This window comes from Salmo salar, chromosome ssa15, assembly GCF_905237065.1.
Source record: "Salmo salar chromosome ssa15, Ssal_v3.1, whole genome shotgun sequence".
In the NCBI taxonomy this organism is placed as follows: Eukaryota; Metazoa; Chordata; class Actinopteri; order Salmoniformes; family Salmonidae; genus Salmo; species Salmo salar.
Genome location: NC_059456.1, coordinates 40,640,888 through 40,658,012, shown reverse-complemented (window position 1 = coordinate 40,658,012; position 17,125 = coordinate 40,640,888). Strand labels below are relative to the sequence as shown.

The 17,125-nt window shown below is 43.5% G+C and overlaps 1 protein-coding gene across 2 annotated transcripts in view; it reads left to right on the top strand.

Annotated features, from left to right (window-relative positions):
* galnt14 (UDP-N-acetyl-alpha-D-galactosamine:polypeptide N-acetylgalactosaminyltransferase 14 (GalNAc-T14)) overlaps positions 1–17,125 on the top strand; it is a 114,630-nt gene that overhangs the window by 10,935 nt on the left and 86,570 nt on the right. For both annotated transcript variants that reach the window (XM_014144515.2, XM_014144514.2), the window contains exon 2: positions 5,134–5,303. In XM_014144515.2, the coding sequence (XP_013999990.1) occupies positions 5,134–5,303 (170 nt within the window). The remainder of the gene's footprint in view (positions 1–5,133; positions 5,304–17,125) is intronic.

The following is a 17,125-nucleotide window of genomic DNA, read 5'->3' as shown; positions in this document are numbered from 1 at the left end:
GCCTGCTCAGGGAAAAGCACTCAAAGAGACCCAGCAATTGATTTTTGTCCACTCTAAGGGACATTGGTTTTTGGTCTGTATCTTTGAAGCCATACATGCCACTGTGATACGTCCTATTGTACCTTTGACAGGACATTCTGGGCTTTTTATGTCTGCCAGCCCAATCAGCATATTATATGTTAAGAAGAAAAGTTGTGCTTTTCAAATTGATTATTATTGAGAAAATATCTCAGGAATAGTTTGGTGAGTTTTCAGAGCAGTGTAATATTTTTTTTCTTATTTAAAGAGCTTGTTTATAAATGTCCTTTGTAGTGGATGCGGCAACTGTTTTTACTGACTACCCATTTACTGTAAAGTTACATTTTTCATATTTACTATCAATCGATTCCTTATGTGCGCTACAGTGCACATAAAATACAAATAGATAAATGAAATAAACAATTATAATTGTTTTCTTTGTAAAATATTTTTTTCACCGCGATGTAAACAATTATAATAATTAAAACCCTTTTTTTGCTGGGACTCAGGAGGATAGCCTATTTATGTTTGTATTTATTTATACTTGACCACTCCTCCCACATTTAGACATGCTTTTGACTCGTACTTGTACACATACAGACATACACACACGCACAGTCGCAGAAAACAGCACATTCCACATAACAGCTGCCAGACCAATATCACACCCTCTTACCCTCCTGCAATGATTCATGACTGACTGTTTTCTCCATCCTGTATAGCGCCAGGCACCACTCCAACAGTACCCATTGAAAAAGAAAGATAGCATTAGACAGAGATAGATTGGTGCAAACAGAAAACAATGTAAAAGTGGTCTTTGGTTGTGCGGCAATAGATTTTCCCAGACTCTTAATTGATGACTGTGCTGGTTTACTTGATTGTGTTCCTTCCTCTTTAAGATAGTCCTGTCACCAATATTGACACAGCCCTGCTCTGCAATGTTGAGCAGAAACCAAGCTAAATAAGCACTAGCTCAGGAAAGCAGAAAAACAAGTCAAACTAAGTAAAACCGATTTGAAAAATGAATGATGATGATGCAATGATACTATTTCTATGTATGCTGCTTTTCCACTTTGAATCAATGTGGCCCTCGACAAAGGGCAGGGATGAAGGCAATGACTATGAGAAGGAGGATTACTTTGGTCCACACTGTATAAATCCCAGATGCAGATGAGTCTTTCAGGTGACACCGACTGTATGAAACATCCAATGAAATGTATTTTGTGTTGCGATTAACATTTCTGTCCATACTCCTAGTCTCTGTATTTCTCTATTTACCCTCCAATGCAGGGAGGAGAATGCATCACAGAGGGGAATTTTCCCTCCCTAAGCAATCACCTCTGCACATTGTGCTAACCCTGAAAGTTGAAAAAGGAATGGGCTATCATCAGCAAGGGGATGTGTTAACATTCTATAGGTCAGGGCTGCCTCTGCCCGTCATAATGACTGACTGTTTCTGTGGTACCTGGGGCAGGTGGAAACTATTCCTGCAGTGGACCAGACACACATCTATAATTTACCCACCATGCACCATGCCCAGGAACTTCGATATCTCTATCTCTCTGATGACATCAGAGACGCAACAGTAAAAAATGGAGATGACACATTATGATGATAGTGGTGTAAAGGGCTGAGGCATTAGTCCAAATGTGACCAGTAGGATGATGAATGAGCCTCTAGGTCTCAGGGATAAATCAACCAGACAGGATGCGCGTTATTGTGCTGGACTCTCCACACCCTCTTAATGTTATTGGTGTCTGGGCTGTCAGCTCGGCCTTGGCTCTCATTTGTACTTTATCATCCACTGGTTTATGAGCTATGACCCCCAGCACTAAATAATACCACCACGTGGACTCCTAATAATGTGCGTGTGCGAGCGTGCGTGCTGTGCGCTGTGCAGTCCTGAACATCACATCTGAGATAAGACGAGCCAGACAGAGATCTGTAAATGATCTGCTAGCGTTCATCTCATTACCTGACTGTGAGTCACAGGAGGCTGTGCAATTATTACTGCATAGCTTTGATACTGGAGCTATACGGATGTGCACCTCCTATCGTACCACCAAGACTATATAGACAGACTATGAAGAGATTCCCCCTGTTATAGTTTTCCTTTAGTTATCTCTGTTGGGTAAGAAGTGTTGCGGTGGAGTTCAGGGGTGTAGAAATAGGACTGACATACACAAACACACATACCCAGACACAGGGAGGAGTAGAGGGGTTGAGGGGGGGGGGTCTAGGATCCCATTACAGCTCCCTCTGTCATCCACAACTCATTAGGACACACATCTCTGTCTGAGGAGGGAGCCAGGCGAGCCCGCTAACTGCTGGAGGTTGAAATGTTGCGCTGCTCTGTCTCACTTGTTCCCTCCTTCCCTCACTCCCTCCCTCTTTCCCTCCACCAAGGCATCACATCCAATTAGGCTGCAGTATCCTCCACATGAAACCTGGCTCTCTGGTGGCTGAGCTGCCTGCCTCACTCCTGCCTCAACAACAGAGGAGAGGCGAAGGCAGGATGATGACTGCACCAAAGACAGGGGTATTTCTGGAGGCCTTGCCTTGCCTGGCAGCCCGGGGGAATTCCAATCTTGAGACTCGCCCGGTTCTTTCTTGAGAAATGGATCCTTGGTCGGCTGCTAGGGACTGTTGGAATTTGCTCAAGCTGCTCAACTTTGTTGTGACAGATCGATTTGCAGGCAGATTGTCTGTGTTGTCCAATTAGAATTGAATTCTGTTTGCTGCCTGGGCCAATAAAACACAACCACTTTTCCCAGATTGGTGGGTGGCATCATGGGGTGAGATTGACACTGCTGGAGATGTGAATAGGTGAGCACCAGTTTAGCATTCCCTCTGTGGATTCAGCTGTCAACCATCGTAACTCTGAGAAAACCTCTGAAGGCAAAACATTCATTGGTGACGTGTCAATGTTGTTCTCAAGCTTTTTGGGGAGTTGAATTTGTCTACATTCAGATAACTTCATTCTGTAGAGATCATTAAATGAAGAAAACAGATTTCATCCTCAAATATTCTGTACCCCCTTTTACTACATCAACTTTTATTATGGGAAATATATAACAGAAAGATATGCCTTAATGAAAATATATTATCTTGTATTTTGTCAGGTTGCGCCCCCCAGCCATTTGGTCTAACTAATGCAGAAAGCAGACATCTGCAATTATCCACCTCTATTACAGGCTTGTAGAATGCTGTTGTGAGTCTTGTAAAGTGGCAGAGCATGACATCTCCCGCCAGACTGACAAGGCCTTGAAAGATATCGACAGCATGCTAACGAGGGAATTGACCCACCACACGGACGGACAGATAGCTTTAAAGACCCTAACGACTCATTACTGTCCTCCTAATGTGGGTAGGATGCCCCACTTATCTCCCAACTTGTTTACCCTAGCCTTTCCCCTGTTCTCTCTCCTCCTCTCCTTTGTTTCCTACCCTTCTCTTTCCTGTTCTCTCCCTCTCTCCCTCTCTTCTCAGTCTCCTCTCACAGTCACAGGCCAGCAGTGTCCTCTGAGAATAATGGGCTTGGCCAGTTACGACAGAGGAGCTGATGTGAGCTGCCCCCCTATGGCTCTGTGGTCATTGCCAAGTGCCCTTGTGCTTGTATCGCCTCATTTAGGTTAGAACCCCATCACATTCTATCTACTGCATCGTCTCCTCAATGGCTTTGTCTCGTGAAATGATCCTTCTTACGAGCAAGCAATAAATAGCATCACCATTTCATCACCTGTGTATGAAATTAATACTGCCCTTCCCATTGTGATTTAAATGGAAGCAGTCATGTCAGGGAAAGTAATGGGATCCTTAGTTGTTTTGTAGTGTTCAATAAGATGATGCTGTGTTTTGACGTTATTACACGATTCCGGTTTCTGGAGGTCATTTATTTAATGTCTGTTTGTGTAATGGGAAGAGGCATTGAGACGGCTGGTAAATATAATGAATCCACAGGACCTTGAGCAGATTCTCCGTTCCAGGTGTATAGGCCACAAACAAAAGCACCATGAAATAGAAGATGGAATTCTGGAATGGCTCCCTCAGGCTACCTGCATCTCCCCTGAGTTTTGCCTGAGGACTCTAGGCTATGTCATTCTGCTTAAAAAGATTCAATTGAATTTGCTGCGTTTTGTATGCAAAACAGAGAGCCAACTCCTTGCCACGACCTCCAGCAGGTTCTTCCTGAAGGTGGATTAAGTTTCTGGTGCATTGATGCAAAAAGCCCTAAGCCAGGGAACATATTAGTAGGCTGTATTATCCTCTCAATGACCAACAATTACCCCTGCGCTGCATTGCATGGAAATCAGATTTAATCACTCAGCATCAGCAGGCAGTGATTCATGAGCCTTGTAAGCCTTCAGTCACAAAGTCGGCTGCCTTTTGTTACCCCAGGCCATGGGGGACATGACAGCTTCACCCAGAGCCCTCCCCTGCTGCCTGCCTGCCTCTACTCTGGGCGTGCAGTAGGATAAGTGTTTGTGTGTTTGCGTGCGTGTGTTTGTGAGCCTGTGCTGGGGATTTATCAGTAGACTCCATTCAGACTGTAATTGGGAGAAACTAGCAACCTGCTAGCTTGCTAATCACCTGCATCATCCAGGCTGAGTGGAACATGGACCTCTGGCTACCTTCAGCCCTAATGGCTGGAGCTGCCGAATCTGGAACATCAGCAAAAAAAAAGAAAAGAAAATGATAACAGGAAATATGAGGCTCCGGTTTATGGGTGATTTCAAGCTGCTGCCGCTTCACAAAATAGGCTGTTTTTATTAGACTATAATTGATACGCCCTCCAGATTCTGCACCAGGAAATGCAGAGGTGTGTGTGCATCGTCTGCCTGTTTGTCTCCATGGTTGTCGAATTGTCGTCATTATGTTGAGGAGTTATTGCGAGGATGGGGACTTGCCAAAATGCTGCCATCAATTGTTATATTTATGACAGTGTAGACTTAATTTAATATCATAACAAGCCAAAAACCGGCACATGAGCTTACAGCACAACTTTCACAGTTGGAAACTGGGGTTTTATTGCATGTTTGAAAGTGAATTCTACCCCAGCAAGTTGTTGAGTTTCTACAGTGTTTGTGTGATGAGTTGAATGTTTTTATGTTTCAGATCTCGGAGGCAGAATGGGACGACCTCCTGGAAGAGTTTGAAGAGAAGAACTACCTTAACGCCAGGCGATGGAAACCAGGACAGGACCCGTACAAACTGTATGCCTTCAACCAGAGAGAGAGTGAGAGAATACCCAGCAACAGAGTTCTCAGAGACACACGACATTACAGGTAACCTACACAGCACAGTACACTTACATTGCCCATTGGTGTGTGTGTGTGTGTGTGTGTGTGTGTGTGTGTGTGTGTGTGTGTGTGTGTGTGTGTGTGTGTGTGTGTGTGTGTGTGTGTGTGTGTGTGTGTGTGTGTGTGTGTGTGTGTGTGTGTGTGTGTGTGTGTTCATGTACACGCATGTGTGTGTTTAAGTATGTGAGAAGGCATTTGCGAGGATGAATACTATCCGTCTAAATAGCCCATATTGTGCCAGATCACTCTGGCTGTGACAGGGCTGCATGTATCTAATTCGGTTTAAGCTAACGATGGCTTGTTTCCCCACATTGTTGCTCTGCTCCTCCTGAGGAGGAGGACATGTTTTTTAGCAGATGAGAGGGAGTTGATGTGTCAGAGGGAAGGCTGTGTAGTGACAGCTACAAGCTGCATAGAAAGAGATAATTGCCACATGCGCTGTAGCAGTTTGTGTGAAAACACTCCCACTTCTTTGCTCCCATAACATTGCCTTCATTTGTATGCTTCCAATAAGACTAAGGCCTTTAGTCTTAAAGTGGATATTATTCAAATCCTCACTGCACATGTCTCAAATACCATTAATCAACTAATCCTACATGAATCCATCAAAGATAGCCTCTGTTTTTACACTGATTTCCACCAGAATGAAAATAACACATAGAGGATGCTACCAGGACCGGCCCGCTCATTATGCAGGATTCGGTGGCCGCCTGTGGCAGCAGATTGACAAGGGCGGCATGATCTGAGCTAAACTGACCAACACGCACCTCCAAAAACACATAAAACCTCCCATAATTCTGCCCAAAAAGAATGTAAATTTCTCTCAACCAATGGCATATGGGCTTTATAGGTGAGTGCTTATGACACCCTGTGATAAGCAGTGCCCACTTTGTCATAGGCCGGGACACAAAATATTTATCTTGTCCATTCCCAGTGCGCCTCTCCAGGGTGCTGTTGGAGAGACGCATCGCTGCGGCGCTCCACCAACATTTTGTCCAAAAAAATGATCTAACATAAATCATGTAGCAGATATAGGATATGGTAGAAAGTGTGTGGCCTTTTCTGTAGCCTACAGGCTGGAGATACAATGTAATGAGACGGAAACTTTTTACATCATGCAGGTTTCTCCCATCAAATAGCCTAACCGCAATTGCGCCCAATCAAAATAAAATGTGCTGACATGTTAACAAACAACAGGACAGGTCAAAGTAAAATGTGCTGACATGTTAACAAACAACAGGACAGGTCAAAGTAAAATGTGCTGACATGTTAACAAACAACAGGACAGGTCAAAGTAAAATGTGCTGACATGTTAACAAACAACAGGACAGGTCAAAGTAAAATGTGCTGACATGTCAACAAACAACAGGACAGGTCAAAGTAAAATGTGCTGACATGTTAACAAACAACAGGACAGGTCAAAGTAAAATGTGCTGACATGTCAACAAACAACAGGACAGGTCAAAGTAAAATGTGCTGACATGTTAACAAACAACAGGACAGGTCAAAGTAAAATGTGCTGACATGTTAACAAACAACAGGACAGGTCAAAGTAAAATGTGCTGACATGTCAACAAACAACAGGACAGGTCAAAATAAAATGTGCTGACATGTTAACAAACAACAGGACAGGTCAAAGTAAAATGTGCTGACATGTTAACAAACAACAGGACAGGTCAAAGTAAAATGTGCTGACATGTCAACAAACAACAGGACAGGTCAAAGTAAAATGTGCTGACATGTTAACAAACAACAGGACAGGTCAAAGTAAAATGTGCTGACATGTTAACAAACAACAGGACAGGTCAAAGTAAAATGTGCTGACATGTCAACAAACAACAGGACAGGTCAAAGTAAAATGTGCTTACATGTTAACAAACAACAGGACAGGTCAAAGTAAAATGTGCTGACATGTTAACAAACAACAGGACAGGTCAAAGTAAAATGTGCTGACATGTCAACAAACAACAGGACAGGTCAAAGTAAAATGTGCTGACATGTTAACAAACAACAGGACAGGTCAAAGTAAAATGTGCTGACATGTTAACAAACAACAGGACAGGTCAAAGTAAAATGTGCTGACATGTCAACAAACAACAGGACAGGTCAGAGTAAAATGTGCTGACATGTTAACAAACAACAGGACAGGTCAAAGTAAAATGGACAATCAGGTTGCTCACAACTACTGTCCCCTAGTTTCATCCCATGTTTCAAGTTTATATCCGTACATTTATTACAAGCAGTTTTGATGTCTTCACTATTATTATACGATGTAGAAAATAGTAAAAATAAAGAAAAATCCTGGAATGAGTAGGTGTGTCCAAACTTTTGACTGGTACTGTACGTATTTTCAAATTTCATTCAGAACTGAAAATGAACCCGATTTCAACATCCAGAAAATATTGTAAGTATTCAGAACCTAAATTGAACCTAACTTCAACATCTGCAAAATACGTATTTAGGGCGGCAGAACGGCCAGGACCGCCCTGGATGCTACTATAAGTGGAAAACCCGCAGATATTAAACACCCTGTTTGCAAATATCATAGGATGATTTTTGACAATACAGTATAAACACAGACTTGGCAACGTCCTACTCACTGATGTGATGTTTTCATTAATGAAACCAGTTTAACATTATGCTGACACAGCCTACCCTCTAAATATTTAACTTACATACTAAAACCCTTAGGAGGCGAGAAAATCATGTTACTTTACACAGACTAATCTGCTGGCATGAAATGTTCATTTTTAGAGCACAATGCTATTTCAACCTAATTTGACAGTGATGTTAAGCTTCTTTTCCATTCTGTTTTTAGGACTATTAGCTGCTTAAGCTGTGTGCATGTGTGTATTCTGTGGATGTTGTTTTGTTGCATGTGTGTGTGCCCGTGTGTATAACAAGCAATTGTTTCCAATGCCTACAGTACAGTGTATGACCCTGCTGTGTGTAGAGATCTCAGGCTCAGTATGGTTCTGGCTCTAGGCCCACTCAGTTCTTCTTGACATTGGTAGACAGTTAAGGACACTGATGTGCCTCTCAGCCATACTCCCATCTCCCACGGTTTCTCCCATCCACCCTGGACTGAAGGGTGAGAATCGAAGGACCTCTATTGATTTTCACTACGAGCGGCACGTTTGTCTCCAGCACTCAGGAGCCACCTGCTTGTTAGCCTCAGCAGCAAACGCTGCTTATGTTATCCATCTGACCTGCTCAGACCAAACAAAAGGAGAAAGAGAGATGTTTGTCTTCATCACAGACATTATAGTGTAATGTTAGAAGTTTTAATTTCATTTTAGAATTTTTTGCCCTTCATTATAAACTCAGCAAAAAAAGAAACGTCCCTTTTTCAGAACCCTGTCTTTCAAGGATAATTCATAAAAATCAAAATAACTTCACAGATCTTCATTGTAAAGGGTTTAAACACCGTTTCCCATGCTTGTTCAATGAACCATAAACAATTAATGAACATGCACCTGTGGAACGGTCGGTAAGACACTAACAGCTTACAGACGGTAGGCAATTAAGGTCACAGTTATGAAAACTTCTTTCTACTGACTCTGAAAAACACAAAAAGAAAGATGCCCAGGATCCCTGCTCATCTGCGTGGACTTGCCTTAGGCATGCTGCAATGAGGCATGAGGACTGCAGATGTGGCCAGGGCAATAAATTGCAATGTCCGTACTGTGAGACACCTAAGACAGCGCTACAGGGAGACAGGACAGACAGCTGATCGTCCTCGCAGTGGCAGACCACATGTAACAACACCTGCACAGGATCGGTACATCCGAACCCCACACCTGCGGGACAGGTACAGGATGGCAACAACAACTGCCCGAGTTACACCAGGAACGCACAATCCCTCAATCAGTGCTCAGACTGTCTGCAATAGGCTGAGAGAGGCTGGACTGAGGGCTTGTAGGCCTGTTATAAGGCAGGTCCTCACCAGACATCACCAGCAACAACGTTGCCTATGGGCACAAACCCACCGTCGCTGGACCAGACAGGACTGGTAAAAAGTGCTCTTCACTGACGAGTCGCGGTTTTGTCTCAGCAGGGGTGATGGTCGGATTCGCGTTTATCGTTGAAGAATGAGCATTACACCGAGGCCTGTACTCTGGAGCATGATCGATTTGGAGGTGGAGGATCCGTCATGGTCTGGGGCAGTGTGTCACAGCATCATCGGACTGAGCTTGTTGTCATTGCAGGTAATCTCAACGCTGTGCGTTACAGGGAAGACATCCTCCTCCCTCATGTGGTACCCAACCTGTGGGCTCATCCTGACATGACCCTCCAGCATGACAATGCCACCAGCCATACTTCTTGTTCTGTGTGTGATTTCCTACAAGACAGGAATGTCAGTGTTCTGCCATGGCCAGCGAAGAGCCCAGATCTCAATCCCATTGAGCAAGTCTGGGATCTGTTGGATCGGAGGGTGAGGGCTAGGGCCATTCCCCCCAGAAATGTCCGGGAACTTGCAGGTGCCTTGGTGGAAGAGTGGGGTAACATCTCACAGCAAGAACTGGCAAATCTGGTGCAGTCCATGAGGAGGAGATGCACTGCAGTACTTAATGCAGCTGGTGGCCACACCAGATACTGATTGTTACTTTTGATTTTGACCCCCCTTTGTTCAAGGACACATTATTCAATTTCTGTTAGTCCAATGTCTGTGGAACTTGTTCAGTTTATGTCTCAGTTGTTGAATCTTGTTATGTTCATACAAATATTTAAGTTTGCTGAAAATAAACACAGTTGACAATGAGAGGACGTTTCTTTTTTTGCTGAGTTTAGTTACCTGGTTGGACATGTGCTGATCCTCACATCTGTTTTATGCATTTTCACTGGTGGGGAGATGGCTGCTGCAATGTTGATGTAAATGGGTCAATTACTAATTTGTAACATTTCTCTAAATTGCTTACAGCTATGGGATATTTTCATATGACCAACTGCACACTCCAATCTGGGTCAGGTAGCTTTATTTGAAGGTCCAGTTTACTGTAAAACCATGAAAGTTGAAACAAGGAAACTGCGTTATGAGTTAGTATCTTTTGGATACACAAGAGAGGAAGTAGCAGAGGAAGCCAGAAAAAAAGCCATTGCAACCTATGTGTTGTGATAATTGCGTTGTTTGCTCGATAACCTCTTACTTTATATGCCTTGCGACCATGATATATAGGTGTTCGCTCGCTCGTATGCTTTGTCCTGTGAGATACATTTATCCTCTTGCGAATTGAAGGAAAATTACGAACCACAGAAAGACGAAATGTCAATTATTACATTTTTTACAGTGAGGATACGTGAGGATAAATGGAAAAGCTTTCCACGGAATCAGTTATTTGCATTTCGTGATCTACAAACATGTACTTTGAGCACAAATCTAACCACAATGATTAGCCAAGATCCAGTTTGAAAAGCCAAATTGAGAGTTAAAGCTTTTCTCCAGGTATGACACTGGAGCTTTTTGAATGGAGGTTGGTTGTTGCTTTTGAGCTTAGGGTAGAAAGCCCTTCCTTCCTGTGTCATTGATCGGGTCAGTCACAGGGAGCCTCAGGCTTGTGCACACATTGACCTGGATTCAACCTGTCTGTCAACCATCGTATCGCTCCATCGCTTACAAGACAACCACTTGTCTCACTCCCTCTCTCTTCTTTCAAGTCCCCCTGCGGAGAGAGAGGAAATGTGCGTGTGTATGTGACTGTGTGTGAGAGGTAGAAATGAGTCAGGTATTGATTGCTCCTCTGTATTTGGCTGACACCAGATCTACGGTCAGCCGGTCACCAGGACCTTTGCTATTACACAAGCAGCCTCGCCCCCTCCTGGGACACACATCAAACCAGTTTAATAAACTGGGACTGGCATCCAGCCTTTGTTTAGGGATTCATATTTACTCTAAACCTGAAACCTCAGCCGCGTTATGCCGTTTCAGCAGGTCTGAAAAGACTGTATATCCTCACGATGTCTGCCACGTCTCATTTCACTGTAATATTTATGTTGAATTGATGCCGGTGAATATTTACCACCGTCATTCCTCCCTGCAGACGGACACTAACCCATTCTATTGTGTTACGAGCTGCCTGCCTGCCTTCAGCCCAGAGTGACATTCCTAGAGCAAAGCCTTTCATAGCAGCCACCACACCTAGTGCCTTTCTTCAGCTGGTAGCTAGGCTGCTTTGTGAGTGGGGGGAAACGTTGCTGTGCCATTTGGTATGTTGTGCAGGGTGGCTCAGTGCGGGCGGTGGTGTAGGAAGGTAGCTGTGCTTAGGGAGGAAGTTTGCTCTCCATATTTCCCCACAGACTCCCCTCCCTCCGCCCGTCAGTCAGCCATCGATCTCCATTGCAGCGCGGCGCTTTAGTAATTACACAGAAAACACAGTGCAGAAAATACGTTAATTGCTCTCTGCTACCACCTGGGTTGTTGTTGTAGCTCGATCTAAATGTGTCCTGAAAATATAGCAGTCTTTACTGACTCACTTATGGCCGCCTGTTTATACCTGAACAGCTCGATGTTGACTCTAAAAAATAAACTACCATCATCTATATACAATATTGTCCTCCACCTCTTGTTGTGTGTAGAGCCTGCAATCCACTGTACCTAAATCCAACATGAGTCATACAACTCCTGTCAGTCTCCTGGTAAAACATTGTTGCAGCTCACACAGTTCCACAGGCTTGATTAAGAAGCCAGGGAAGGCTATTGAACAGGGTGAGTTCTCTTCTAAGAAGGGGAATTCTTCATCTTTGATAAAAAAAGGGGTCTGTATTGAAATTGCGATTGCTAAAGCACTGTACACCTCACATTCTCACTCAGGTTACTGTAGAAAACCTTCACAGGCTCTACTCACATTTCATTAAAGTTTCTCAGTCAAATTTGATCAACTTTTTGCCTTTGTCAGATAACTTGAATATAGTATATGCGCACACAGTATGCAACATCAGTAAAGGTTGAGTGAAACAGTTTGAAATACTGGCAAGAGCCATCATCAGTCAATACTGAAATATAATACAATGCTGGCTACCAAAATGTATTTTTTTACATAGACATTACACAACCTCTACCTCCACTGTTGCACTAATACAAACAATAACTCTACCATTTCTTAACTGGAGCTAGTTTAACCAGGACCTGTGATCATGTGGCTGGGACTGGGGTTCAGCCATGGTCTGATCAGTCCCAGCCAGTGACCCGTGACTCCGCTCCAGCATCCTGCTGCACCATACACCCCCTGCACTATGGTGGACTTCGGACTGCACTCTGCAGAAAGAAAGAAAGAAAGAAAGAAAGAAAGAAAGAAAGAAAGAAAGAAAGAAAGAAAGAAAGAAAGAAAGAAAGAAAGAAAGAAAGAAAGAGAAAGAAAAAGGAGAGAGCGAGAGAGAGAGGGGGACAGAGAGACAGAGACAGACACAGAGAGATGGATCAGTGTTTCCCTCTTTATGGCAGTCTCATCAAAGACTAAAGTGGAAGAGAGAGGGGCCCCTGATTAACGCCAGCAGGGCCCCCTGGCTGCTTTCTCCGGTCCTGTGATGTGAAAGAGAGGAAATTGGGCTGTCAGAAGCCTGAGAGGTCTGGTATTATCCTCCAGGGCCGTTTCACTGTCGTGTCCCCTCTCTTTTGTCTCTCTTTTTTAATCTTATTTCTTGTCCTGCTGCCTAATGAAATAATTCATGCAAATGGTGTGGGCGAATAGAGCCGAGTGGAGGGCAGATGAAAGACGAGGAGGAGGCTGATCAGCCGGGCCAGGCATATGGGCATTTTAGGTGAGTGCTAATGCTGTCCTATGATAAGCAGTGCCAACTATGTTAAAGGCAGGGGTACAAAATATTTCACTTATCCATTCCCATGCAGTCAAAGTAAAATGTCAATATGGAATGGAAAATCACGTCCACGGACATATATTTTTGGTCCAGTCTGATAAAACACACAGGTGCAAAATCAAGGTGACTTACAAAGATGAGGAGGACCAAGAGCATGAGAGGGAGTGTGGTGATGTAGTGTCCACAACTAAAGAATCATTGTGGAATCTGCAAAGACACATATCCCAAAAGCATGGTGGTGTACTTACTATGTGCAAATGCTAAAAGAAAGGAATGAGGTAGATAGCTAATTAAGTGTGTCAGAAAAGTAGAAAAGTATTTATAAACAAAAATCGGATCACTTAAAAGTCCCGGCCCAATAGGCCTGGCATATTGCAACTTTCAAGGAGCTTTCCATTTTGATGAGGTTATTTTGCCTAAAAACCTTCAGGCCTTCCTATAGAAAACGAAAAAACTGCATCCCTGCCCAGCCTGGCAAGAGTGTCCAAAAGGGTTTTAGCATCCTCAGTGGCTCTCCAAGTGAGGAGAGGATATTCTCTGCTGCTGGCCTGCTCTCCAGGCACCATCGCATGAGCCTGAAGCCACAGACTCTGGCCAAACTATATTTCTAAACATGAATTCAAAGACTGAGCCTAATAAAGCATTTTTTGTATAATTTGTATTTCATTCTAAGTCACAGCCTACAGTATATGCGCAATTTATAGACTATAATGATTTAATACAACGTGATGTTGTTTAAATGCTGATCGCTTAATGTCCCTGACTCCCTACCAGCCTAGTATGTTTCACAGGCAAATGTTTCACAATGTATTTCTTTGTAGGCTATAGCCTTGAAATAATTGAAATAATATAGCCTAAATAATTCATTTACGTTCCTTCTTAGGCTCCCAGTCTGTGTCCTGACCTATTTAGAGTGTTTATATGCTGTTTAATATGACATGTAGCCTAATGTGGTTAAATTGTGATTTTAATGAATAGAGAAAATTTGAAGCTGCAGTTGTTTTTCCTGTGAGTGAGACGCGGTTTTTAGAGGAGTGGTTGGAAAGAACATGGAGCGCCTGAACGGTGCTCCATGAGCGATGAGCGGGATTTAAGTCCCGCTCAACTCCGCTCTGTCACGTCCTGACCAGTAAGGGGTTATTTTGTTATTGTTAGTTGGTCAGGACGTGGCAGGGCTGTGTTTGTTTTGTGTGTTTCGGGGGTTTTGGGTTAGTTCTATATTATGTATTTCTATGTTTGCTTTTCTAGTATTTCTATTTCTATGTGGTATTGTTTGGGATTGGTCTCTAATTGGAGGCAGCTGTATCTCGTTACCTCTGATTAGAGGCCATATTTAAGTAGGGGTTTTTGTCTTGTGTTTTGTGGGTGGTTGTCTCCGTGTATAGTTGTTGTACCTTACAGGACTGTCGTTCATTTTCTTGTTTTGTTTAGTGTTCACGAGTTAAAATAAAATATAAGTATGGATACTTACCACGCTGCGTATTGGTCCGATTATTTCTCCTCTTCAGAAGACGAAGATTATGACACACTCTGTTCCAAAAATAGGTGGTCTTTTCAACTTTCATTCAGAACCAAAAATGAAACTGATTTCGACTTCTAGAAAATACGTATTTTCAATGTCCGTTCACAATCACATCCCATGAGAAATAATACGTATTTTTAACGTCCGTTCACAATCACACCCCCAACGAACACACACTGCGCTGCCGTAAGTCCTCTCTCTCTCTCTCTCTCTCTCTCTGTCTCTGTCTGTCTCTCTGTCTCTCTCTCTGTTTCTCTCTCTCTCTGGGCATCAGGATTTTGGTTCACATTGCTGTCACTGGACTGTTGTTGTTCTAGGGAGCAGCCAGGCATATGCAATCAATGTCAGCTTCAACTCTTCGATTGAATTATCTCAAAAATGGGAAAAACAAAGGAGTCCTCTATTACACACATAAAAGTCAACGCCTTATTTTCAGCTGAGTTACTAATGACATTTTCACAGTGTAACTGAAATCTCTTCCTCAGTTCTTGTCTTGTACACAGAGATGGAGAGTTTGTAGGATCTGTCTGTGTCAGTCATGTCTGTTTCACCCCGTCTCACCTGCGTGTTCTATTTCAGCTCACTCCTCCTCGGCGTGTCTCCACTGACAGCTACTTTCTCAGGTGCCTCGGCTGCAGAGAGGGATGGTCCTTGGCTGGGTGATTGACATAAAATACCACAGTGAACTTCTGATAAGATCTGGCCTCTCAGTCTGGGTTCAAATCAGCTGGTTAGCAGATGCTTCTCTCTGGGCTAGTGACAGCTGTGTGTGTGTGTGTGTGTGTGTGTGTGTGTGTGTGTGTGTGTGTGTGTGTGTGTGTGTGTGTGTGTGTGTGTGTGTGTGTGTGTGTGTGTGTGTGTGTGTGTGTGTGTGTGTGTGTGTGTGTGTGGTTGGCGGTGCATATTTATACACTTGTTAGAGGTCTGTAAGAATGTTCTTCACTTCCTGAATGTGGTCTGAGTTGCTTAATGGGACTGGTGGTCTCTCATAAGACTGATCCAGTGCTCTCTGACGTCATAAGGAGAAGCTGTTAAAGTGCCAGCGGGATCTATCAGGTTACTGCTAATGTATGTTGTCATGCACCTAATTTAGATCCCTGCTATTCATGAGTGCTGTAGCTATGCCAGCTTTGGCCTCTTCAGGCTTTCATTACCTGATCAACAGTATTGCATTACTCTCAGAAAGGGGCCATGCTGATCTGAAGTACATTAAAGGAAGTCAGTTTCAACACCTGAAAATGTTTTTTAGTGTAGGCCTACTTTTTATTAACATGATATGAGTGCTGATGTCCCCAGTCAATACCCCTACAGTGCCATGTAGGACAAATTGAATGATGTTAGTTTGAGAATAATAACAACCAACATCTCTTATCTTGTTCACCTCTTCATATCCACCATCACATCCACCAGGTAACACTGTTTTCTTCCTGCTACACACTCTCCTTGTTCCGCCCAGATGCTCTCTACTCACCCATCTGCTCCTGTAGAAACCTCCTTCAAACCTCATTTCCTCCCGCTGCTGTCTGTGTATCAGGGTTATATTACCCTCTGCTTCCTCACCGGTAACCCATTCCCCAGCCTTGTCATGGTGCGCTGGGCCGGGCCCTTTAGCGCAGGTGGGGTGGGTAAGGGAGGGAGAAAGAGGGAGAGGAGCAGTAAAGTACCAAGTAAGCTCTGTGGTAGCCCTGTATGGAGCTGTCATTGTGACCAGCGGGAGATACAGATGACAGACAGACTGGTACTGTGGGTATGTTAGGGCCACTGATTACCATTGTCGGATAGAAGACCTCTCCATGGCTACACCATAGTCTTTTTCTCTTACTCCCTGGATGGCTCTCTCTCTGTGGTTTTGGTTTAGTTGCTTTTTCTTGTTTTCACTCTCTTTTCTGTGCTTCCTTTCTTTCAGTGGCTGTTGAATGCTTCTACAGACGATCTCTTTTTCCCCTTGACCCTATATTTTCTCTCTGTGTTAAAGAAGTGCATCCATGTGTCCCATGACTGTCAGTGTCCCCTCCCTCGTTTCACCAGGATTGGCCTCTGAACCACCTTTACATTCCTGGATTAGTGGAGACTGATCATACACTTGAAGAACACTTAACAACACTATAGGCTTGCCCTCTCTTACTGTAGTGTGTGCCTTTAATTTGCTATAATCTGTTTTTGGTCTGAGGTGAGCTAGAGAGAAGGTGTGGGTGTAGAGTCTAGACTCTCCAAGTCTACAGAAAAAGCTTTTCACAGTTAGCTTCCTACAGCTGTCTGCATTGAACAAAATGCCAACAAAGTGTACTTATAAAGGTATAGATTTTGTTTCACTTAAATGGAAATGGCTGCAGTTAAATGAAGATATTCTTCAAGCCATACTTATGTGCATATACCACAAACATGTATATTTTTCATTAAACGAGCTGCTTCAAGAAGTTGACTGTTGGAGGCTCATTGTCACATGTTTTACACTCAGAAACCAGGTTTCATC